The 19,206-nt window shown below is 37.6% G+C and overlaps 2 protein-coding genes across 2 annotated transcripts in view; both read left to right on the top strand.

Annotated features, from left to right (window-relative positions):
- Window positions 1–743: 743 nt before the first annotated feature.
- On the top strand, window positions 744–3,300 carry LOC103463065 (type III endosome membrane protein TEMP-like; the record flags this gene model as incomplete). The annotated part of the gene is made up of 2 exons (XM_008406192.1): window positions 744–948; window positions 2,018–3,300. Coding segments are annotated over 2 exons (405 nt in total), but the record flags the coding sequence as incomplete, so codon positions are not given.
- Window positions 3,301–4,395: 1,095 nt separating this feature from the next.
- The window catches only part of ap1m3 (adaptor related protein complex 1 subunit mu 3), a 33,612-nt gene continuing 18,801 nt past the window's right edge, over window positions 4,396–19,206 (top strand). The window contains exons 1-4 of the mRNA XM_008406191.2: window positions 4,396–4,595; window positions 12,207–12,363; window positions 12,956–13,023; window positions 13,467–13,597. Coding sequence (XP_008404413.1) covers window positions 4,554–4,595; window positions 12,207–12,363; window positions 12,956–13,023; window positions 13,467–13,597 — 398 coding nt within the window. The 5' untranslated portion in view covers window positions 4,396–4,553. The remainder of the gene's footprint in view (window positions 4,596–12,206; window positions 12,364–12,955; window positions 13,024–13,466; window positions 13,598–19,206) is intronic.

The following is a 19,206-nucleotide window of genomic DNA, read 5'->3' as shown; positions in this document are numbered from 1 at the left end:
TTTTTTTTTTTTACTTTCCCATTCCTAATGTGTCAAACAAGAACAGAGTGTGCTTATGGTGTGGCCTTAAAACACAAGCAGCTGTGTCTCCACTGAGCTCAAATGGGTCCGTTAACCTTTCAGAAGTTTCCAAAGTCATGACATCATAATCTGAGCATCCCCCATTGTTTTAAACAGATATTAATAGTTCTGATTGTAAACCTCTGATTTAACACATATATCTCTGACATATCCTTGTGCCTTTTATTGATCATTTCTGGCACATGATTTAAACAATCATTAGTGATAAAATTGATTTTCTTATGGAGCCATGCTTTGTTGTGACGGTTTGTAAGTAGAAAGCTTAATGTTTTTGTTTTGCTTGTTTTCTTGTAATTTTTGTGCTGTCATCCAATTATCCTTTCATGAATTTACTTGTCCTTTTTTTGCCTGTTCGGCAAGCCAACTCTGACCTGCACAAAGTACATAAAGTAGATGATCAACTGAAGCATAATGCTTCTGTAAAGTGCTGGGTCAGATTTTTGCTGGATTGGCTACAACTCTTCTTTCAGTTAGCTGATCAGCAGTAAACCGAATAAGCTGGGGGGATGGCCAGAGCTGTTTTACTTTATGACGTATACATCAAAAATTTTATATATTACCATTGTTTGGATAAACAACAATTGAAGCCCATGACTTCTTTCTACTGTTGCATGTTTTCCAAAGCACATCAACATTGCAAAGTACGTGATTTTCTGTGATTCTGTCTTACAGACACCACAATAACCCGCATACCAAAACCTCCCAGTCACAACTGGGAGGTTTTGGTTGGTGTTCTGGCCGTAGCCATCTCCGTCTCCCTTCTCCTCGCCCTTCTTGCCAAATGTCAGGTGGTCCGGCGTTACCTGGCCAGCTACAGGCACACGCGCCTGAGGGAGCCCGATACCATTAGCCATTCTGACTCTTCAGGTTGGTTTTTAAACACAAACCTAATGGAAAACTGATGAACGTTTTGACATGAGGCGTGATTTATAAAGGTATAACCTGTTTGAAGGCTTGCATTATAGTGTAGAAGGGGAAAAATGCAAGTCTTGTAAAATACATGAACCACAAATCCTCAGCTTTTTTCATCCTTCACGTTTCTAAAGGAGCAAGTGAGCTTAAAAACCTTGCCAGCACATCATCGTGATAAATCAATGATCAATTCCAGAATTCAAATCAAAATGTGAAATTCATTACAAACAAATTATTTATATTATTATTTATTTTACGATTATGGCTTATAGCTAAAAAGACAACACTTTGTTTTTCAAATAATACAAATATTACATAAAACCAAAACAAAACATATTTTCAATAAGGAAACCTGGGACTATGTAGTGCATGCAATAAGAGGAGATCTTTCAGGGAGATGTAAGATTTGACTCTACCTCTAACTTTGCTTATAAAGACATGTGGAATTTAAAACAATTAATTTGTCAGGAGGCGGTGTGGTGGTAGGTGAGGAGATGACGCTTAGGCCCAGGTTGTGACGGAAAATGATGAATTTAATGACAAGAACTCAACAAGGAACAACAGGGAAACAGCACGAGGAAAAACTGGCAGCACGTAGACAGGTGACATCAATCGACATTCAGTTGACAAGGACCCGACGAAGAACACAGACAACAGGGGAGACTAAATACACACGGGGCAATCACGGGAACGAGACACACCTGGGAGACAATCAACGGGGAAAGACGCAGAGACAGGACTAACAGGGAACAGAATCACACAGAAACTAGAAAATAAACACATAGAAACACGGATCATGACATAATTGTTTTCTTGACTATTTCCATTTCTTCTAAAAATATGAAACTACAAAAACTAAAAATAATTCAGAGCAAAAATATATCACTCTTTCTATAAACACGACCTATCAGTTAAAATGCGTGCCTTTCTTTTTATTTGAAAGACTGATGATCCTGTCAGTCAGCATGACTTCCTGAACCTTTGGTTTTTAATGAACTGATGCTTGTTTTATTCCCGGCTGCAGGCATGGATGTAGAGTTTGATATGCGCAGGGGACGAATGGACCCTCACTGCCTCCCCCCTGTGAGCGAGGAGGATGACGACGGCTTCATTGAAGACAACTACATCCCGGCCAGTGAGCGAGCCCGGGCTGAGAGAGCAGCCGAGGACATGGAGGAAGACACAGAAGAAGAGATGGATGTGATTGAATTCAGCATCACTTAGACTCATGTGGTTGGTTGGTTGGTTGGTTGAGCCAGAAACCTCCCGGACACCATTTCTACTCCATTGTTTGTCTTTTCAGTTGGTGTGAATGTTTTTCAAATTAATTATTACACATGCCGTCTAGTTTGGAAGGTCTGAATGTGAGCTCTGAAGGACCATTAAATTCACATTGCTGACAGTTTCAAAATATTTGAAAGAGCATGCAAACATGTAAAAGTCAAAATCAGCAAGAGAGAAGCACTGGCTATCTTGAAACATCGCAAGAAGCAAATATTTAATCCCCTGAAGTATTTCTTTACATTTCCAACATATATCCAATGATATTTAGCTACATAAGTAATTTTTGGAACATGGCTGCTTTCCATTTGTACTCGCAAGTCAGAATTTTCAAAAACCACTGGAGCGACCAAGGCATAGTGAATTATTTAAAAGTTGAAGGTTTCTAACTGACAGTGATCTCAAAATCATTTATGACTTTCTTGAACTTATAAAAGCACAGCTAATCTGCCTGGTAGTTTAAAACTTTTACGCAGCAATTTATTTCTTTCACTAGCAACAAAACAAGAAAGTATTTTAACAATGACAGCAGTGGGATTCTTTTAAGTGTTCTGATTTTTGCACAGTGAAACTTTGATTCTTTGTTTTTATGGTACAGAAGTGGCAGTTTTTGACATGTCAGGAGCTCAGTGCCCAACATATCAATATTTTTAAGGTTTTAAACTGTTTTGAGATGTAGGCTACATATATTGGCGCGGGACTGAATGTGTTTTTGGTTGCATTTCGGGTGGCAAACTAGGTTAGAATATAACCAAGAAGGGTTATATTTTAAAAAAGAGATCACAGTAGCCTACACTAAAGATGGATTTCATGTCACTAATCTGTCTCTGAAATCCCACAGCTTCTTAAACTGTTAACCAGCTGTATAAACATTATTTTCTATTACACTTTTCCTTCTGCTTAAATTTCCAATGTGGCACTTTGCTTGAAAATTGTCAGGTCAACAGACAGTTCATAATATGGCCATAACCTAAAACAGCTTTTTTAACAGACACATTTTGTAAGAAAATGAACATTGTCTTCTGATATTTTTGTCTGTGTTTTTTTTTTTTTTTTTTGAATAACTGAAATAAATGTTAAGACTTCTAATTTTTTTAAATCCACATGTAAGTTTGTTAAAAAAAAACTCACTCGGGTGTTGTGTGCAAACGGTTCGGCTAATGCTCAGAAAAACTGCATCATAAATTCAGATATAGTTGCTTTCAGTACCAGTACTAAGAAAATATTTAGTATTAAAGCTTCTTATAAGAGTTAATTTCCTAAAACCTAAAAGTATCTATTGTGACTGTAACCTTTAGCGAACAGATATAGCCTAGTTGATTTTAAATTACTGAAGGGGTAACTTTAGGACTTTTCGCTTCAACGAGCACCAACTCAAGTCACTCCTTCTCTTTCTTCTTCTTCTTCTTTAAACTCCGCGACAATGACATAAACAACAGTAATTAAGTTTGGCACTGCGCGCTGGGTCGAGCCCTGAAGCGTTTCTGTGTGAGGCCACGCAGCTGATGAGAGCAGCCTGACAGGTCTGCGTGGAGCTGTCAGGCGAGGCTGCATCCGGAAGAGCGGCACGTCAAGTTCACAGCAAAACCGGAAGCAGAGCTATTTTGCCTTCAAAACAAAAGCGTTGAATTTCACATTGTCAGCCCACTGGTGGGAAAAAGACAGGAAAATAGTAGTAGTAATAATAATAATAATAATAATAATAATAATAATAATAATAATAATAATAATAATAATAATAATAATAATAATAATGCCCGAAGTATTGCATGCTTTAACACAAGCAATTTCACAAGGACACATTTTATTAACTGTTTATCATTACTTCTACATCTTTACATATCTGTTGGATCTGAGGTGTCTCGTCAATCACTTTAAAATCCACAACCTTTTCAGCCTTTTATTTACAGAAGATCCAAGCCTTGTTGAGAGTGTAAAACTGAAAAAGCAACACTAAGCGCTAAGCCAGGCGAACAACACTGATTTAAGCGTTCTGCAACATTGTGCTGAGGTTAAAATTAATACAATTTGATGATGAAAATAGATTGGTTGAGCTCATTTTGCGGCCGGAAATTGTACTTCCGTAAACGCAGTGAGTTTGACGCTCCGGAAAGCGGCGCTGCAGCGAAACGCTTCAACTGAGCAGAGCGCAGCTCACAGGAGGGAGGAGGAGAATGATGGGAGCGACTTTTTCTTGCATTTATATGACCCATATCCTACAGTAGACCTAGAAATCATCCTGCCTCATTCTTGTTCTCGAGGTTTTTTCCTCCGTCAAGATGTCCGCCTCGGCGATATTCATCCTCGACCTGAAGGGAAAGGTAAGTTTTGGGCGACTTGTTGGTGGGGAAGTTGACATTAACAGCGCGGCACCTGCGATACGAGGACTGTTTAAACTAAAGAAAGCGCCTCTGCTGAAGTATATGTTTTTATTTTCACCGTGCTTGTTTCTACTGCGTTTAGAAAATTTCCGGCATAGTTGTGTTTCAAGAGAGTAACTTTGTGAATTAAGGCTAAATGGGCTGTAACACTGACATAAAACAGACAGGAAGAGAAAACCAACTCGCCAAACTCGTTTATCGATGCTGAGTTTACACAGAGGGCTTGTTCTTGTGCAGCGATGCAGCCCTTATTATGTGTGATGTGTCCTATTTCAAAGTTTTGAACTTATCTCTTGGAGCTATTGTTTCTTTTAATTGCAATTGATCCGATAGAAAAGTATTTCAGTGTGCATGAAAATATATAATTTCGGTTTTTACGTATAATTTAGTCATGAGAAAATACCTTTCCACTGGATCAAGGATTTAATCCGGTTTTCTTTTGTATTGCTTTCCTTGTCTCTAAGAGTCTAATTTAATTGTCTAATTTTTGTTTCCATTGATCTTTTGCACATGTTTTCTTGTTTGATAGTTAACAAAAACTTTTAAAAAGTGTTTTACTTATTTTTGCAGCAGATAGGCTGAGGGTGTGCATCGTGTACTGAACTCCACCCTACTCTGGTTTGATCAGTAGGTTTGTAGTGTTTCTCCTGTCTCAGATTGTTCACACAAACTTAATCCTGGACTCCCTTCATTTTGACTCTCAAGATGCTAATGAGATTTAACACAACCTGGGAGCCACTGTGTTGAAACGTTCAGATCCATCCGTGTTCCAACACACTTCAGTCACATGAATGACTGAAATAGCCTCTGCAGAAATGAGCCCATTATATTCAGGTCAGTTGGAGCAGGGATCCATGGAAAAGTTGCTACATTGACTTATGCAGGATTTGGTGATCGCAGATCAAAACAAAGTTTGTACAATTTAAGGAGGAAGCGGCTCAGTTGGCATCAGCTTGATGCTATTTGTCCTAGATTTCTACTTGTACTCTGTACTTTGGTAAGCAAGAAAGACATAGAGGAAAGTAATGTGCTCTTTTTCGTAATGAATAATTTCTTATTTAGGGTCCACTGTTCGGCTATTCTTTCTTTAATCAGTAGAATACAGAGTAATTAGGTCTAATTCATGTCTATGGACTAACGGGGACAATAAAAAGAGTCAAAGGTTAGTGCCCAACACTCAACGGGTCAGATCAGGAGCTGAACACCCCGTCCCAAAAAACAAAAAAAGTTAGCTTCAAAGAAACTCAGAGAATTTCGGTTTGCAGTGTGGATATTTAATCTCTGTGACAAGGACACCAAAACTTCCTGGATTTCCTGTGAGAACTGTTTTTTTTTTCTCTTTTCGATTGTGTCCTTATAAAACTTATAAACGGCCTCGTACCGTAAATCTCTGAGTGTAGGATGGTTGTTGAAGCTGTGGTAAAAACAGGAGGAATAGGAGCGCGTCATTGGCCGAGGTCCACATGGATACGAAGAGGTGTGTCAAACCCTAAAGTTATATTGATTTTTGTCTGTTGCTGTTTATTTTGTTAGAATATATTTTTTCATATTAAATGTGTTTTGGATTTTTTTTTGTCAGCTCATATTTTTTTCAGTTTCAATTAAAATGTTTTGTTAATTTTAATGCTCTGAAACCTCTTACTTACTTCTAGTGTAATCTACATAATATTTAGTCTAAGCTATGTATTTGTTTAGAATAGGAACAAAAATGTCTGCAGCCTGCTGGGATTGTTTGACCAGCTCTGCAAACCCAGCACTGTTTGTCTTAAAGTCACGCTGCCCAAAGAAAACCTTAACTTTGAGAGCAATAATGTTTATATTTGTGGCTTTTTTTCCTTAATTTTATGTGGATTCATTTCTTTATTGTCTGCCCTTCATATGCCGAGGAGGTAGTAACAACGAGAGAAAAGTGAAACATGCAGGATACCAGACTTTGAGGACTGACTTTGGACACCTCTGCACTGCAGCATCAGACTTTGATAGGTGAACTGTGCAATCAAAGTCAGATGTTGATAGACTAGAAACTCACTGTTTTTCTTGAGATTTTTTGTTTTACCAGTATCCCAGAAATTCTTTTGGTCTGTGAATGAAAATGGGGAAAAAAAAAACTGTCTGGGGTGTATATATTTTCAGGTTTTGACTGGACCAAAACATCAGAGTATATTAGTGTTGGTTTTGTCCATGACATTCCTGTAAATGAGATTTTAAATCTCATTTACAGGAGATTTACAAATAAGCAAATACAAATAATACAAAATAACCTGTGGGATCCTGACATATCTGACATTTACAGACCTCATGATTGATCCAAAATCTGTGTGTCAATTTGATTGATGATTAAACAGCCCTGGAGTCACTACACGGGCAACAAAAGGAATCGCTGAATAGCCTTTTCTGCTCGACAACGATGCCCATCAGGGAGAAAGATCCATCCTTCATAGCCTGGTTGCCTGATTGTACAGATTAAAGGTTTCTCTTTTTCCCCTCTTTCAATCTACTTATCTCTGCCCTCAGGCTACTTAGCAGTGCTTCACCTTCCATCCGCACTGTGCCTCTGGCAATGTCCTGATCAGACAAGTTTCTAAATTTTAGTGCTCGTAGAGCAAATATGCATTGGAGTTGTAATTAAAAGTGTAATTAACTGGAGTAAAAGGTTGAATTCTAAATGAGTATTTACATAGTTTTGAACACATTACAAAATATCAGTCGAGCACAACCTGCCCGTTTCAGCTTAAAATGCACAAGAAGGCGGAAGCCAATCTCCACATCCCTCCACCGTAAAGCCGTCCCCTTTCCACCACACCTCCTGGGCACCAGTCTGAACACGGACAGCTTCTGGGAACCACTGATGTACCAAAATGTCAAGCTATTAAAATCATCACGGCATCAATTGTTCCTAGAGCTTCACAATAGAATTTTTCTATATAGTAATTTACTTGAGCTCAAGTTTAGGGTTATTATGAGCATTTAGATGTCTCCAGCAGATGGACGTGGTCATATTGTAAGTGTACAATAACTAAAGGAGTCATTAAAGACTTGGATTCAAAAAATGTAAGCTGAGAAGTTTAAGTTTATTAGTTCCTCAATGTATGATGTTTTAAATTTGTGATGCTTTCATTTTTAGTCACAATACTTGTTTATTTTTTCTTCTTTTTTGGGGATGGAAATGGCAAGCTATGGTCGATTCCAGACTAAAAATCTCAAATGGATTCTGGGTGATTTCAAAATTATTTACTGCCATAGGGCTCAGAGAATAGGCCTTCATTACTATAGAGATGTTTGACATTTTTCCATCCTTTCATTTTTTTCTGTCAAATTAAACCCAGACTCAGTCCTTCAGACATCCCACATTTTGTGTAACCTGATTCATCTGGTCAGATTCAAAGGTTATAACATATTAAATTCACAGGGGTTAGGAACTACAGCCATCAACGGACAGATAAAATTCACAAATACTTTAGACCTCTTCTATAAACACGCTTAAAAGTGTCTATTTTATCAGTTCAAACACCAAAGATACCTTAATGGGCACAGTGGAAACTGTTTTAGCAGTACTACAGAAGATATCATCTACAGATTTAATTATTTCTGCTCTTAAGGTACAGCCAATTAGCACCAAGGAAAATGAATGGGGTTTCTGGATTGGCTGCTTTGCAAATGCCAGCCAATATTCAAGTATTATTGCTTTTTTATATTTCAGCTTCCAAAGCAGCATTTGATTGAATATTTTTTTAAAAAACCTGCAATAGTGGGTGAATTTTCTGCTAATAAATTGGAGCTACGAGCCACAAAAAAATCTGCAAATCATGATTAGGTGCCCCACTGTAATTCCTCTGGAAAACTTAATGTTTCCTTTTTCTAAAAATGGTGGTGTACAAAATCACTTTAACGTAATTATTTCCAAATATCGGTTTGGTAAAACCACAAAGAAGCAGTTTTGGTCAGAATACTTAAAGTAGGACAAAAGGTAGTAGGCTACATTTTTTTTCCAGACAACAATGATAGTAGTTTGCATGTTAACATACTCCCTGTTACTAAACAATGGAGATGTCGGTGTCACTTTGAGCTGGAATCTCAGATTGAGATCAAAAAGAGGCATTGTGACCACTCCTGATGTTAAATAGTTTCTATTGACCAAGGAACTGTGTGGTATTCTATCTAAATTTCTTAGGGTTACAGTATCCCATTCATAAACAAACTACATTTTCTGCCAACAGCTCTTTTGCTCATCTCATAATCAGCCTGGTATTGGAGTGATTCAGTGAGATTTATTCTATGATTTATGTTGCAAAGTGTTGATGGGTGATCCAAACTGACACTAGCTTTGCTGATAATTTTTTTTTGTCTAGTTTGCCTTTGGGTCAAACACTCCGGTGAGGGTTTTCTGGTCCCTATTTGTCTTTGAGGTCAGTAGTGAGTGGATTGTATTGATTTCACATTCTGGACACAGCCACCCATTGTTGTGTGTCCCTGCCCCAAATTCCCTCTAAATGCTGTTTTTCCCTCTCTTTCCTCTCTTTTAGGTTATCTACAATTTTAGATACACATAATATACAACAGGCAGTTTTGAATACACCCTAGATTTTTTAATTTAGGACTTATTTTTTTTCATTTGAGGAATGTAAACTGCACTATATGAAAATAACTTTATATTTGTTTGCTTGCCTTTTTAGTTTTTGTCTCTGAATAGGATTTAATATAAAAGTATGGCAGGTTTAACACACTAAGCATGTTGTGTCAAATCTTTAAATAATTCCTAAATTAAAAAAAAAGTATTATATGTAACATTATTAATCTCCAAATATCGGCATGGTCTCTAATAATGGGATTTCATATTTCGTTTGTGAAATTTTCATCATTATGTTTTTTAACAGGTAGTGTAGTGGCTCAAATTGGGGGGGGAAAATTCCACTCTAGATTTTAATGAACCCTGATTATTAAGTAGTTAGACTTTGGGGCATGTATTATGTTCACTGTTTGTGGAAAGTGTTCTGTTTGATGTACTCTCCCTTTGCTGAATGCTCAAAACTGCATAATATTTTCCTTTTTAATGTGACACTCATACAAACTATCACACGGCGGTGAAGTCTTCCTCATCTTAAAGTCACATTTAGGATGTTTTGCAGCAGGTTACATTCTTCTCTGCACCGCTAACAAGAAAGAAGCTTGACACTTTCATTTTCAGTCACTGTAGAATCAGATGACTAATACCTCTCCAGAGTGTGCAGCTGGTTGGTAAATGACTGTTGTGTACTTTTCAATGTACAGCAGGGAAACTTGTCAAAGCTCATAATGAGCCCTGAGAGTTTTATATACATTATTAATCAATCTCCCAGTTTTTAAAACACAGATTAACTTGACAATATAGCATGGAGCCAATATTTCCATTATGTAGTGTTCCAGTATTTTTTTTATCCCATTGCTATGCATATCAACTGCATTAAAATAGTAACTTTTGTAGTAGGATGATCTGTGATAGCAGTGACTCCAGAACGACTGAAGCTGAATATCTAGACAAAGAATGTCTTGTTGTTTTTCATTAGTTTGGTTTCAGAACTTCAAAGTGAATCTCTACACACTGGCAGTATTCAGTATTGCAGTTTTTTGATGCAACAACCTGTCCACATGCCATTCTTTTTCTCCACTGACCTTTGAACTGCTCACTCTGCGGTTCCCATCTTTCTTCACAGTACCTGAGCATCGGCCTGTCCGCATCCTCGGATTACTTGGCTGGAATTTCTTTTTTCTATCTTATTTCCTTCTCCCTTTGTACCTGGCCGTGTGTGACCTCTCCACAACAAAGTCTCTATTAAAGACAGAGGAGAGTTGTGTGTCTGTCAGCGTGTGTGCGTGTCTGCGTGCGCATGTGTGTGAGAGACAGATACAGACCCCCAAAGCAGAGGAATTTTTATTTCTTAATCTCTTTCCATGGTCCATCACAGTGTTTCCCAACTCTGGTCCTGCAGGCACACTGCCCTGCATGTTTTAGATGCTTCCCTGCTTTAACACACCTGATTCTAAGGATTGCAGCTCAGGAAAAGCCAAAAGGTGTGTTGATGCAGGGAAACACACAAAACATCCAGGGCTAAAACATCCCTGAGGACCGAGGTTAGGAAACACTAATCTGCAAAGTTATTTTCTCAGTCTATGTCCACACAACAGGTCTTCATACTCAGTTCCAATTTTTGATTCTCATATTTCGTTGTTTATACTGTTTTGCATAGTTGTTCATACTACTAATTAAATATGACCTCAATCAGACATCTGTGTAAATAATTCAGTTCATTTGTTACTGATTATGTACCACTGATAATTATATTGTTCCATCAAAGTACTATGAATTTGCATTCTTGTTATTATTTTGGTTTTGCTATATATATATTTTTAAACTGACCTGGCTTATCCTCTTTAAACATGGACCTGTATGAGATTTTCACAGCATAACTGGTTAAACATAATAACAATTTATTGGTCATTTTATTTGATACATATACTGTGACAACAGGGGGAAGCGCCTGCTAAACTAAGTAGCTGTTTTTAAGTGCTTATTCCTCAAGTTATTGTACCATTTTGCTCTTAAAGTACCATAACACTTAAAAAGCTGATATTATCCAATTAGTCGTGATTTCTGACCTTTTAGCCAGCATGCTGTCTGCTACCTTGAGCTAGTCAACTGTGGTTTTAAAACAATGTAGCATGGGCAAAAAAAAAAAAACATGTTTTCCTAATGAGAATAATGGGTGGTTGTTTTTGTACTCATACTGCAGTGTGACAAATCAATCTTAATCTCAAACCTAATTTGTTTAAACCAGAAGACTACTTGTGGAGCTGCTGAAAATCCAGCTGTGCTTAAATTTAGTCATTGAGATGTAATTTCTTTTGTAAATATACTTTTTCATTTAAACGTTTGATGCATGCTGCACATGCCAAGATTCTGTATTATTTTCATGTCAAGATTTTTGTTTTAATTGTCTGTTGGAGCTCAGGCATGGAAAAGGATCCAACAGCCTTTGCTTTGATTTTTGTTAAGTAAATAACTTGAAGGCATGTGGACATTGTTGGGGTTTTTCCTTTTTTTAATTGTTGATCTTGAGGGAAAAGATCCAACATCCACACACCTTCAGTATACCGAGATGTTGCATGGCTGAACTTTTACCCTGTATTTTCCCCCAGAAAGTTCCGCAGCGTGGTTTCTTTGAATTTTGACCCCAATCATCTTGTGAACTTTCCTGGGATCTGCTCTGATTCTTCTTTTAAGGAAGCCATTCATCATTCATGCTGAGATATCCATCAGTCCATTAAAGCTTCAAGGAAAACGTTCAGGCATTCAGGAAACACTGTTTGCACATTTTGTTGCGAGAGAAACTGAGAGAGGATGAGTTTTTTTTTTCCTTTTTTGTCTTTTCTTTCAACTGTCAGCCAAAGGTTCCTGAATCATCTTCAGACTAGAGTGCAGGTTTGGTATCTCAGCCAAAGCTATGAATCTTTAATGACTGAATGGTTGCTGCATAATATTTCCTCTCCCTCTCTGCTCTTCTGTTATCCGTCCAGGTTTTGATTTGCCGTAACTACATGGGAAACATGGACATGAATGAAATTGACCACTTCATGCCCATATTGATGAAGAGGGAGGAAGACGCTGAGATGACACCGCTGGTCAGCCATGGCTCCTCACACTTCCTCTGGATCAAACACAGCAACCTTTACTGTATCCAACGCGAGTTTATTTCTGTGTGATGTTTTGTGTAAAGGCGTCTTCACTGTGGATGTCTCAATTCACCAATGGGTGTAGTTTCTCATGAAGACTGACAATCCCGCCTCAAAGTGTCAGCCCCTCCCTGTCAGTCATTTCTATTTATGATGCGGGTAAATTTTATCTTCCCAGAACAGAACCACAGGAGGCCCTGTGCTCCAGGTTTGTGCAGCCAGCAGCTCCTGAGCTTCTCACTGTCTGTCTTTGCATATCATGAATCAGATTGAGCAAAGTGTGATTCACTGTGCAGAATATCTCCTCCCCTTTTCTACTCTGAGATTATACAGTCAGTCTTCCTAGAACATTATTAATTCAGCATCATATTGCAGTTGGGAGTAACTGCTATTCCCAGTGCATTGAAATACATCCTAGCTGTTCTTCAACCCTGGGTTATGTTCTTAATTGCTTTTGAATCAGATGCATTTTGGTAACTTTATATAATGTTGAATTTTTAACTTCTGTTCTTTTGCAAAGGAAAAGTGGAAATAATTATTTTGGGTGCAACTTTTGGATGAAAGGTGTTTTTTCTTAACAGTTTCTTCATAAGTGGTAGCAATGACAAAGAAGAATGCCAACGCTGCTCTGGTGTACTCCTTTCTCTATAGAATAGTTCAGGTGAGTCATACCTGAAGCTCTTTAACTTTTACTTTAATACCAGTGAAGTTCTTTTAGTGCTGTCATCTGCCGGATTGGGGGGGGGGGGTTCAGGACTTGGAAGCTCCTCCCCCTTTGCCAGCCAACTCCATATTCTGCCTCCATATCTGTGCATACATCCCACAGTTCATTGTGGATGTATGTTTTGTTTTAAGTGTGTCATCTTTGTCTTTACATTTGTTATCTCCATTTCCTTGCCCAAAGGTTCTCCCTATTATTACTCTCCCTCATTATCTGCATCTTTTTATAATTGTTACAGCTTGTTCTTGTAAATTCAATTATGCAACAGGGGTAGTTTGCTACCCTGTTGTAGGGAAAATCTGCTCCCACACAGCATGACAACCTGGCACACCCTGTTCTTTGAGCTGATGTAAAGAACTCCAACTCATTTTTCTTTTTTGCAGGTTTTTAAGGAGTATTTTAAGGAGCTGGAGGAGGAAAGTATCCGTGACAACTTTGTGACGGTGTACGAACTGATGGATGAAGTGATGGACTTTGGGTTCCCCCAGACAACTGAGAGCAAGATCCTACAAGAGTAAGAAAAGTGATGCACAATCTGTGACTCCACTAAAGTCCTCGGATTAACCTGTTCCTTTTAACTGAGGCGACATTTTAAATATAACGACAGGCCGAAGCCGCTTCGGATTGTGTTTGGAGCGATTCTAAGCCTTTCACCAGTGGGCTTCTGCCCAAAATCAGTCCACTGGGCTTCCGCTGACTCCTTCAGTAATCAACCTTTGAGATCACTAACTTGGCATTATATTTACTGAGCATAAAGCAGACGTCAAAAAGCCTCCATGATTAATTATTTTCACCTTTAATATGACAGATCCTCTCTGCAATTCAACTGAAAACAGATGTTATTTTTAGACGTGCCGACTGTTATACAATTTAGCTGTAGGACTTTCCTAGCAGTTGCTTATCCTTTAGCAGAAGCCAAAATTGCAGGGAACAAAGGGTGATTTTATTTATTTATTTATTTATTCATTTATTTATTTATTTATTTATTTATTTATTTATTTTTTACCCAAACCCAGATGGTAGAAAACGACAGATAAAGAGGGATATAGATTTCTTGGCTTCTAAGTCAGCAAAAATGATCTCACCAGAAAAAAGTTTAGAAAATGCCAAGCAGTGTCCAGAACTATATTTGACAAAAATAAAATCAGTGACTTCACCTAAAGTTTGTTAAAACAACCTTAGAGATTTATCCAAGTCTGTGGAGAAAAAGAGTGAACACTTATCGACCAGATCAGTGCACTTTTTTATGACATATTAGCCTCCAGACCTGGATCATTGTTATTTTTTTAATCTTTTTTTTTTTTTTTAGCTTTTTCTTGATACATAAATTGTATGTGCCATGTAAAGTGAAATGATGTATCTTGATCACATTTTCACACAGTCACAGTGGCGTATGTACACTTTTGAGAAACATGTAGCTTCTAGAGATTCACAGTTTAACTGGACAGTGATCACAAGTTTCCCTTTTTAAACTCTGATCAGTAATTGGCATATGAATTGTGATCACCTTTTTTGCCTTGCACTTTGCTATATTTACTGTGCCCCATGTGGGTTCTGGTGGGGTTGAACCTCCAACGCCTGTATTACCGCTTTGAACATTTTTCAAAATTAATTGGCTCTTCTTTCTCCCAGTTTAAGTTGGCATTCAAAGTGGTTTGGTGATTAAAGTTTTCTTAACCAATATGGTTTTTGTGGAAATTGGAGTTGTTTTCTGGTTTGGTGTCGAAATCATTTTGTGTTGAAATTATTGTGGTGTTTCAGTTTTTGCATAAGATAACGCACAAATGCTTTCTGGAACCACATTTTCAGACTATCCCAACAGCAATTCACAGCAGGAAACAAAAGGGAAGGGTAACATAATTACCAGACTTTATAACAAGGATTTGGCCATTATATCTAACAAATGTTTCCACAGAAATTATAACATGAGGCTGATAAGTGAATAAGGTTATATTTTTTTAAGCCTCTAAAAGCAGTAACTGCAACACTTTGTTCTAATTTCCGATCTAATTACACATGTTCAAATGACACTAGTATTTTCCATCAGGGATAAAGATACTTTGAGATAACTACTTTGTGGTATGATGCCAGGAAGCAGCAGAGAGGGAATTAGTGTACCTAATGAGTAGGATAAACTGTAGTCATAATAAAACGCAGAACTTAACCAGTGAGGAAGGTGAAAAGCGCTTACGCTTTGTTCCTGCGCTTTAGCTTTTAGACAGAGTTGCTTTGTCTTCTTCTTCCTTCTCAGAAAGGCATTTGTCTCCAGGAAAAGACCCAACTTATGTTCTGTAACATGCAGCAACTCTCTGACATTGCCTCAGTTTGCACATTATCCTCACTGATTTTCATTAAAGAGTACGATTGTGTAACTTAGCTGCTTATGTGTAACTAGTTTTGCATGTAGCTTGATGTTCAGTCTCTTGAATATGTGTACTGTGTGTGTGTTGACTGAATGATGCTGATAATCGCCCGTCTCCGATTGGCACTTACACACAATGGCACCGTCAGCTGAACACACTTAAGACTCTCAGACAGAAAAGCTGAGCTCCCCTACCCTCCATGGAGACAAACACTCTCTCATCCCTGCAGACAGTAGACACACACGGACACACACACACTCTGATTGTGTCTGTCTCTGGGAGTTACTTCAGTTCTTTAACCTTTTTATGACCCAGCAGCAATAAGAACGCTTACAATATTACACTGCATACCTGGCAAGACTTACTGTGTGGGTGGGGAAGGAAATAATAAGTTGCTCATGCATAAAAAATATACCCATGAATCTAAAGTGGCTTGCAAAGTAGTCATACTAAAATTATTTTCACTTTTTATTTTTTGTTAGTCATAAGATTCAGTTTATTTCACTGAGGTGATGTGATGGACAACAACACCAGAAACAGAATGAAATTGATAAATGGATTTCATATTTTTACAAATACAATCTAACCAATCTAGCATACGTTTAACTGCTACCTCACAAATGCCATACTTGGAGGACATCTTTTTCTGGAATTAGTTCTGCAGTGAGTTTTAAGAGAAATGTCTTAACTTTGTCCATTCGTCTTTCCAAAATAGCTTAAGCTCAGTCAGATTGGAGAAATGGCATTTTAACACCCCATTTCCCCAAGTCTTGCCACATATCCCACTTTACTACTGGAAGGTGAACCTTTGCACCACTTCTTTTTTGGTTTTTTTTGCATCCTTTAAGATGTTTTTTTTTTTTAGACTGGCTTGTATTTATTTCAGTCCATTATCCCTTCAACTCTGATCAGCTTTCTGCTGCCATCATGATGTTTCACAGTGGAGCTGTAATGCTCAGGTTGATGTGCAGCATTAGTTTCCTACCTCACACTGTAGCCTTCATGTAGGCCAAAAAGTTCAGTTTTAGTTTCGTCATCATCTTCCTTCACGCTTTCTGTGTCTCCTGCATGGTTTGTGACAAACTAGAAACAGAACCTCTTAAAGCTTTATTTAAAGAAATGTTATTGTGATTCTTGCATAAAGAACAGATCAAAAGATTCTGAAACTTATATTTGCAAAAATTATACCTGCAAATGCAACAGACTTGACAGATGATCTTCTCTTGTTAGTGAACTTGCTGGCCAATCAGTGGAAGGTGTGCATTTGTGCCGAATTGTTTTTATTTTCAGCAAAACTTGTTTTATTTCAAAACATCTGCTTTAAGCTTCTCCATAAAGCAGAACACAGAGGAACCTAAACTGTCTGCTTTGCTTGTTGGTCTTAATGATACTGTTTGTTCTCCAAGTCAAGGGGTATTGATGCTTTCATGAGACACTGCTTGTAAGAAATTTAGTTTCATTTCTGTATTTTATGCCTATTTTACCTTGAAAGGTCAAATATCTGCATTAATATAGTAAAACCTTGGCATTGTTTGTGTGTTTCTGCTATTGTTATGCTAATCTGTCAGCTTAGTGCCAGACGCTCTTCCAGATCCCTTCATTAGCATTTCTGAGGAGAATCAGGGCAAAATAGAAAAACATCAAAACAATTCAACATCGACTCAAACCCTCATATGTGAAAATCTTTCATCTCTATCAGACTTTCTTGCATATGAGCAGGCATTTCAAGACCCTGAAGTGTTAGTAATTGGGACAGAAAACAAGGGAAAATCTCCTGCCTTAATYTGTCAATCAGTCCTAAACTTGTTTGTTTTTTGTCACTTTTGCTGTTGACATTTAAACAGAACTGGACGTTTTTGAAGTGAAAACAAGGCCTTTCACTTACCATTTGTATTTCCTCCTTAATCAGCAGAATTTGTCTTCATAGTTCATGACACTGGTAGCATGCTAAAACGGTTTGTCGATTTAGAGCAGCTGCAGTTGATGATTTTATGATATCTGTAGTTTAAAAGACAGCAAAGAACAATCATGAAAATTAGCTTTTGAATTTGGTTCCACATGCCTCTTCAACTGGTTGCTGCTCATTGTTCGGCCTGTCCGGCTGCAGCTTTATTGTTTTGTTATTCTCTCACTGTTCTGAGCAGCATTGTGTAGACGAGAGGCACAGCCAAACAGATGTTTCCTTCAGACCTTAGTGGAAATCAAAAACAGAGCTATAAATGAACACAGTCCTGAAACTACATAAATCAAACTCATAGAGCTTTTCTTCAACGCTGTACCTGCACTTACTCCAAGTATATTCAAATAATAATAATAAAAAAAAATCTTAAGTTGATCAATTCATAATAAAAGTAGATGAGTGCTTCCTTTTAGACTTAAAATCATCTAAAGGGATAAAGGCAAAGAGAGGATTTATGCATTAAAATTCACGTGGCTTTTTATCTGCTGAATATGTAAAACACCAATAAAGCTCTACTGAATTAAAACCTTTACAAGTTAATAAGCTTGCTCCCTATTTAACTTGCTTTAACATCTTAACTAGATGTTAACTGGTAAATATGAAAAAAAAAGTTATAATCTGATTCTCAAGAGAAGTCGCAAGAAAAAACATTTCAGTCAACAAAGGAAAGGTGACATTGAAAAATAAAACTTTGGAAATTACATCTGCAGTGCCCAAATGTAATTGTTTCTTAATATGGGATCTCAAACTGATCACTTTGCATGTTTAGGTAACACATACAAATGTTGCTCAGCTCAGGAAGACCTGATCTTACAGGGATTTTTTTCTTTTCTTTCCTTTTTTTTTAACCTGATGTGCTCCTGAAGCAGATTCAGTATCCAGCAAAAGTTACCATGGTGATTCATCTCAGAAATAAGTGAACCAGTCAGAGTTTTGTGACACTAAAAACCCAGAGTTGAACTCGGAGATACTTCTCTAAGCTACTAATCTTGCTTTGTAGTGCGCGCCTTATGGCTGATCACAGAGGGAGGAGAGGATAGAAGACGGCTGCAGCAGCTGCCATTTTGGATCACTTTCTGACTTGGTGTTTGAAATTAATGGAGTTTATTTAAAGGAGATCAAAGCGTGAGGCTGCACAACATCTGAATCAAATCCTTTTGTGAATATTAGCCAAGTACTCTATGTAAGTTCAAGTGCAGGTCAGCAGCACCAGTTCAGATTGGTTCTAATGAGCAACTGAAGTACAGTTTGTTTTATAGAACGGTCTGTCACGCTTCAGTAAAGACATGCCGTTTGTATAAAGTGCCATTAAATGTCAATACAACGATTTATTACTCAGTCCCTTCTTTTGGGTATTTCATTTCTTCTACATTTTGTTTTTGTTACACTTAAATATTATTATTAATGTATTTTAGCAGAGCATTTAAATTAAAGTACAGCAGTGGAAAAAGCATCAGCTTTATTGGCCAAGATTGTGCACAAACAAAGAAAGTAACTTCGGTTTCCTAGCGCCTACTTACACTCTAACGAATGAGGATAAAGGAACAATATGCAGATGTCTTTGCAGTCATTTCTTTATTAAGAAGAAAAGACAATGATTGGTGTAACATTGTGCAAATGTGTTTTTTTTTGTTGTTGTTTCACAGTTAAGTAGCTGATTATTCTGGTCAAACTATTCATCAAAGAAAATGCCTGGAAAAGAAACTGTCTCTGTGACGGCTGGGCGTTGAAAATGGCATTCTGTAGCCCTGACCAGAAAGTAACAGCTTAAACAGTTTGTGACCAGGATGTGTGGGGTCT

The sequence above is a fragment of the Poecilia reticulata genome, linkage group LG4, assembly GCF_000633615.1.
Source record: "Poecilia reticulata strain Guanapo linkage group LG4, Guppy_female_1.0+MT, whole genome shotgun sequence".
NCBI lineage: Eukaryota > Metazoa > Chordata > Actinopteri > Cyprinodontiformes > Poeciliidae > Poecilia > Poecilia reticulata.
This window is presented reverse-complemented; position numbering and strand designations above follow the sequence as displayed.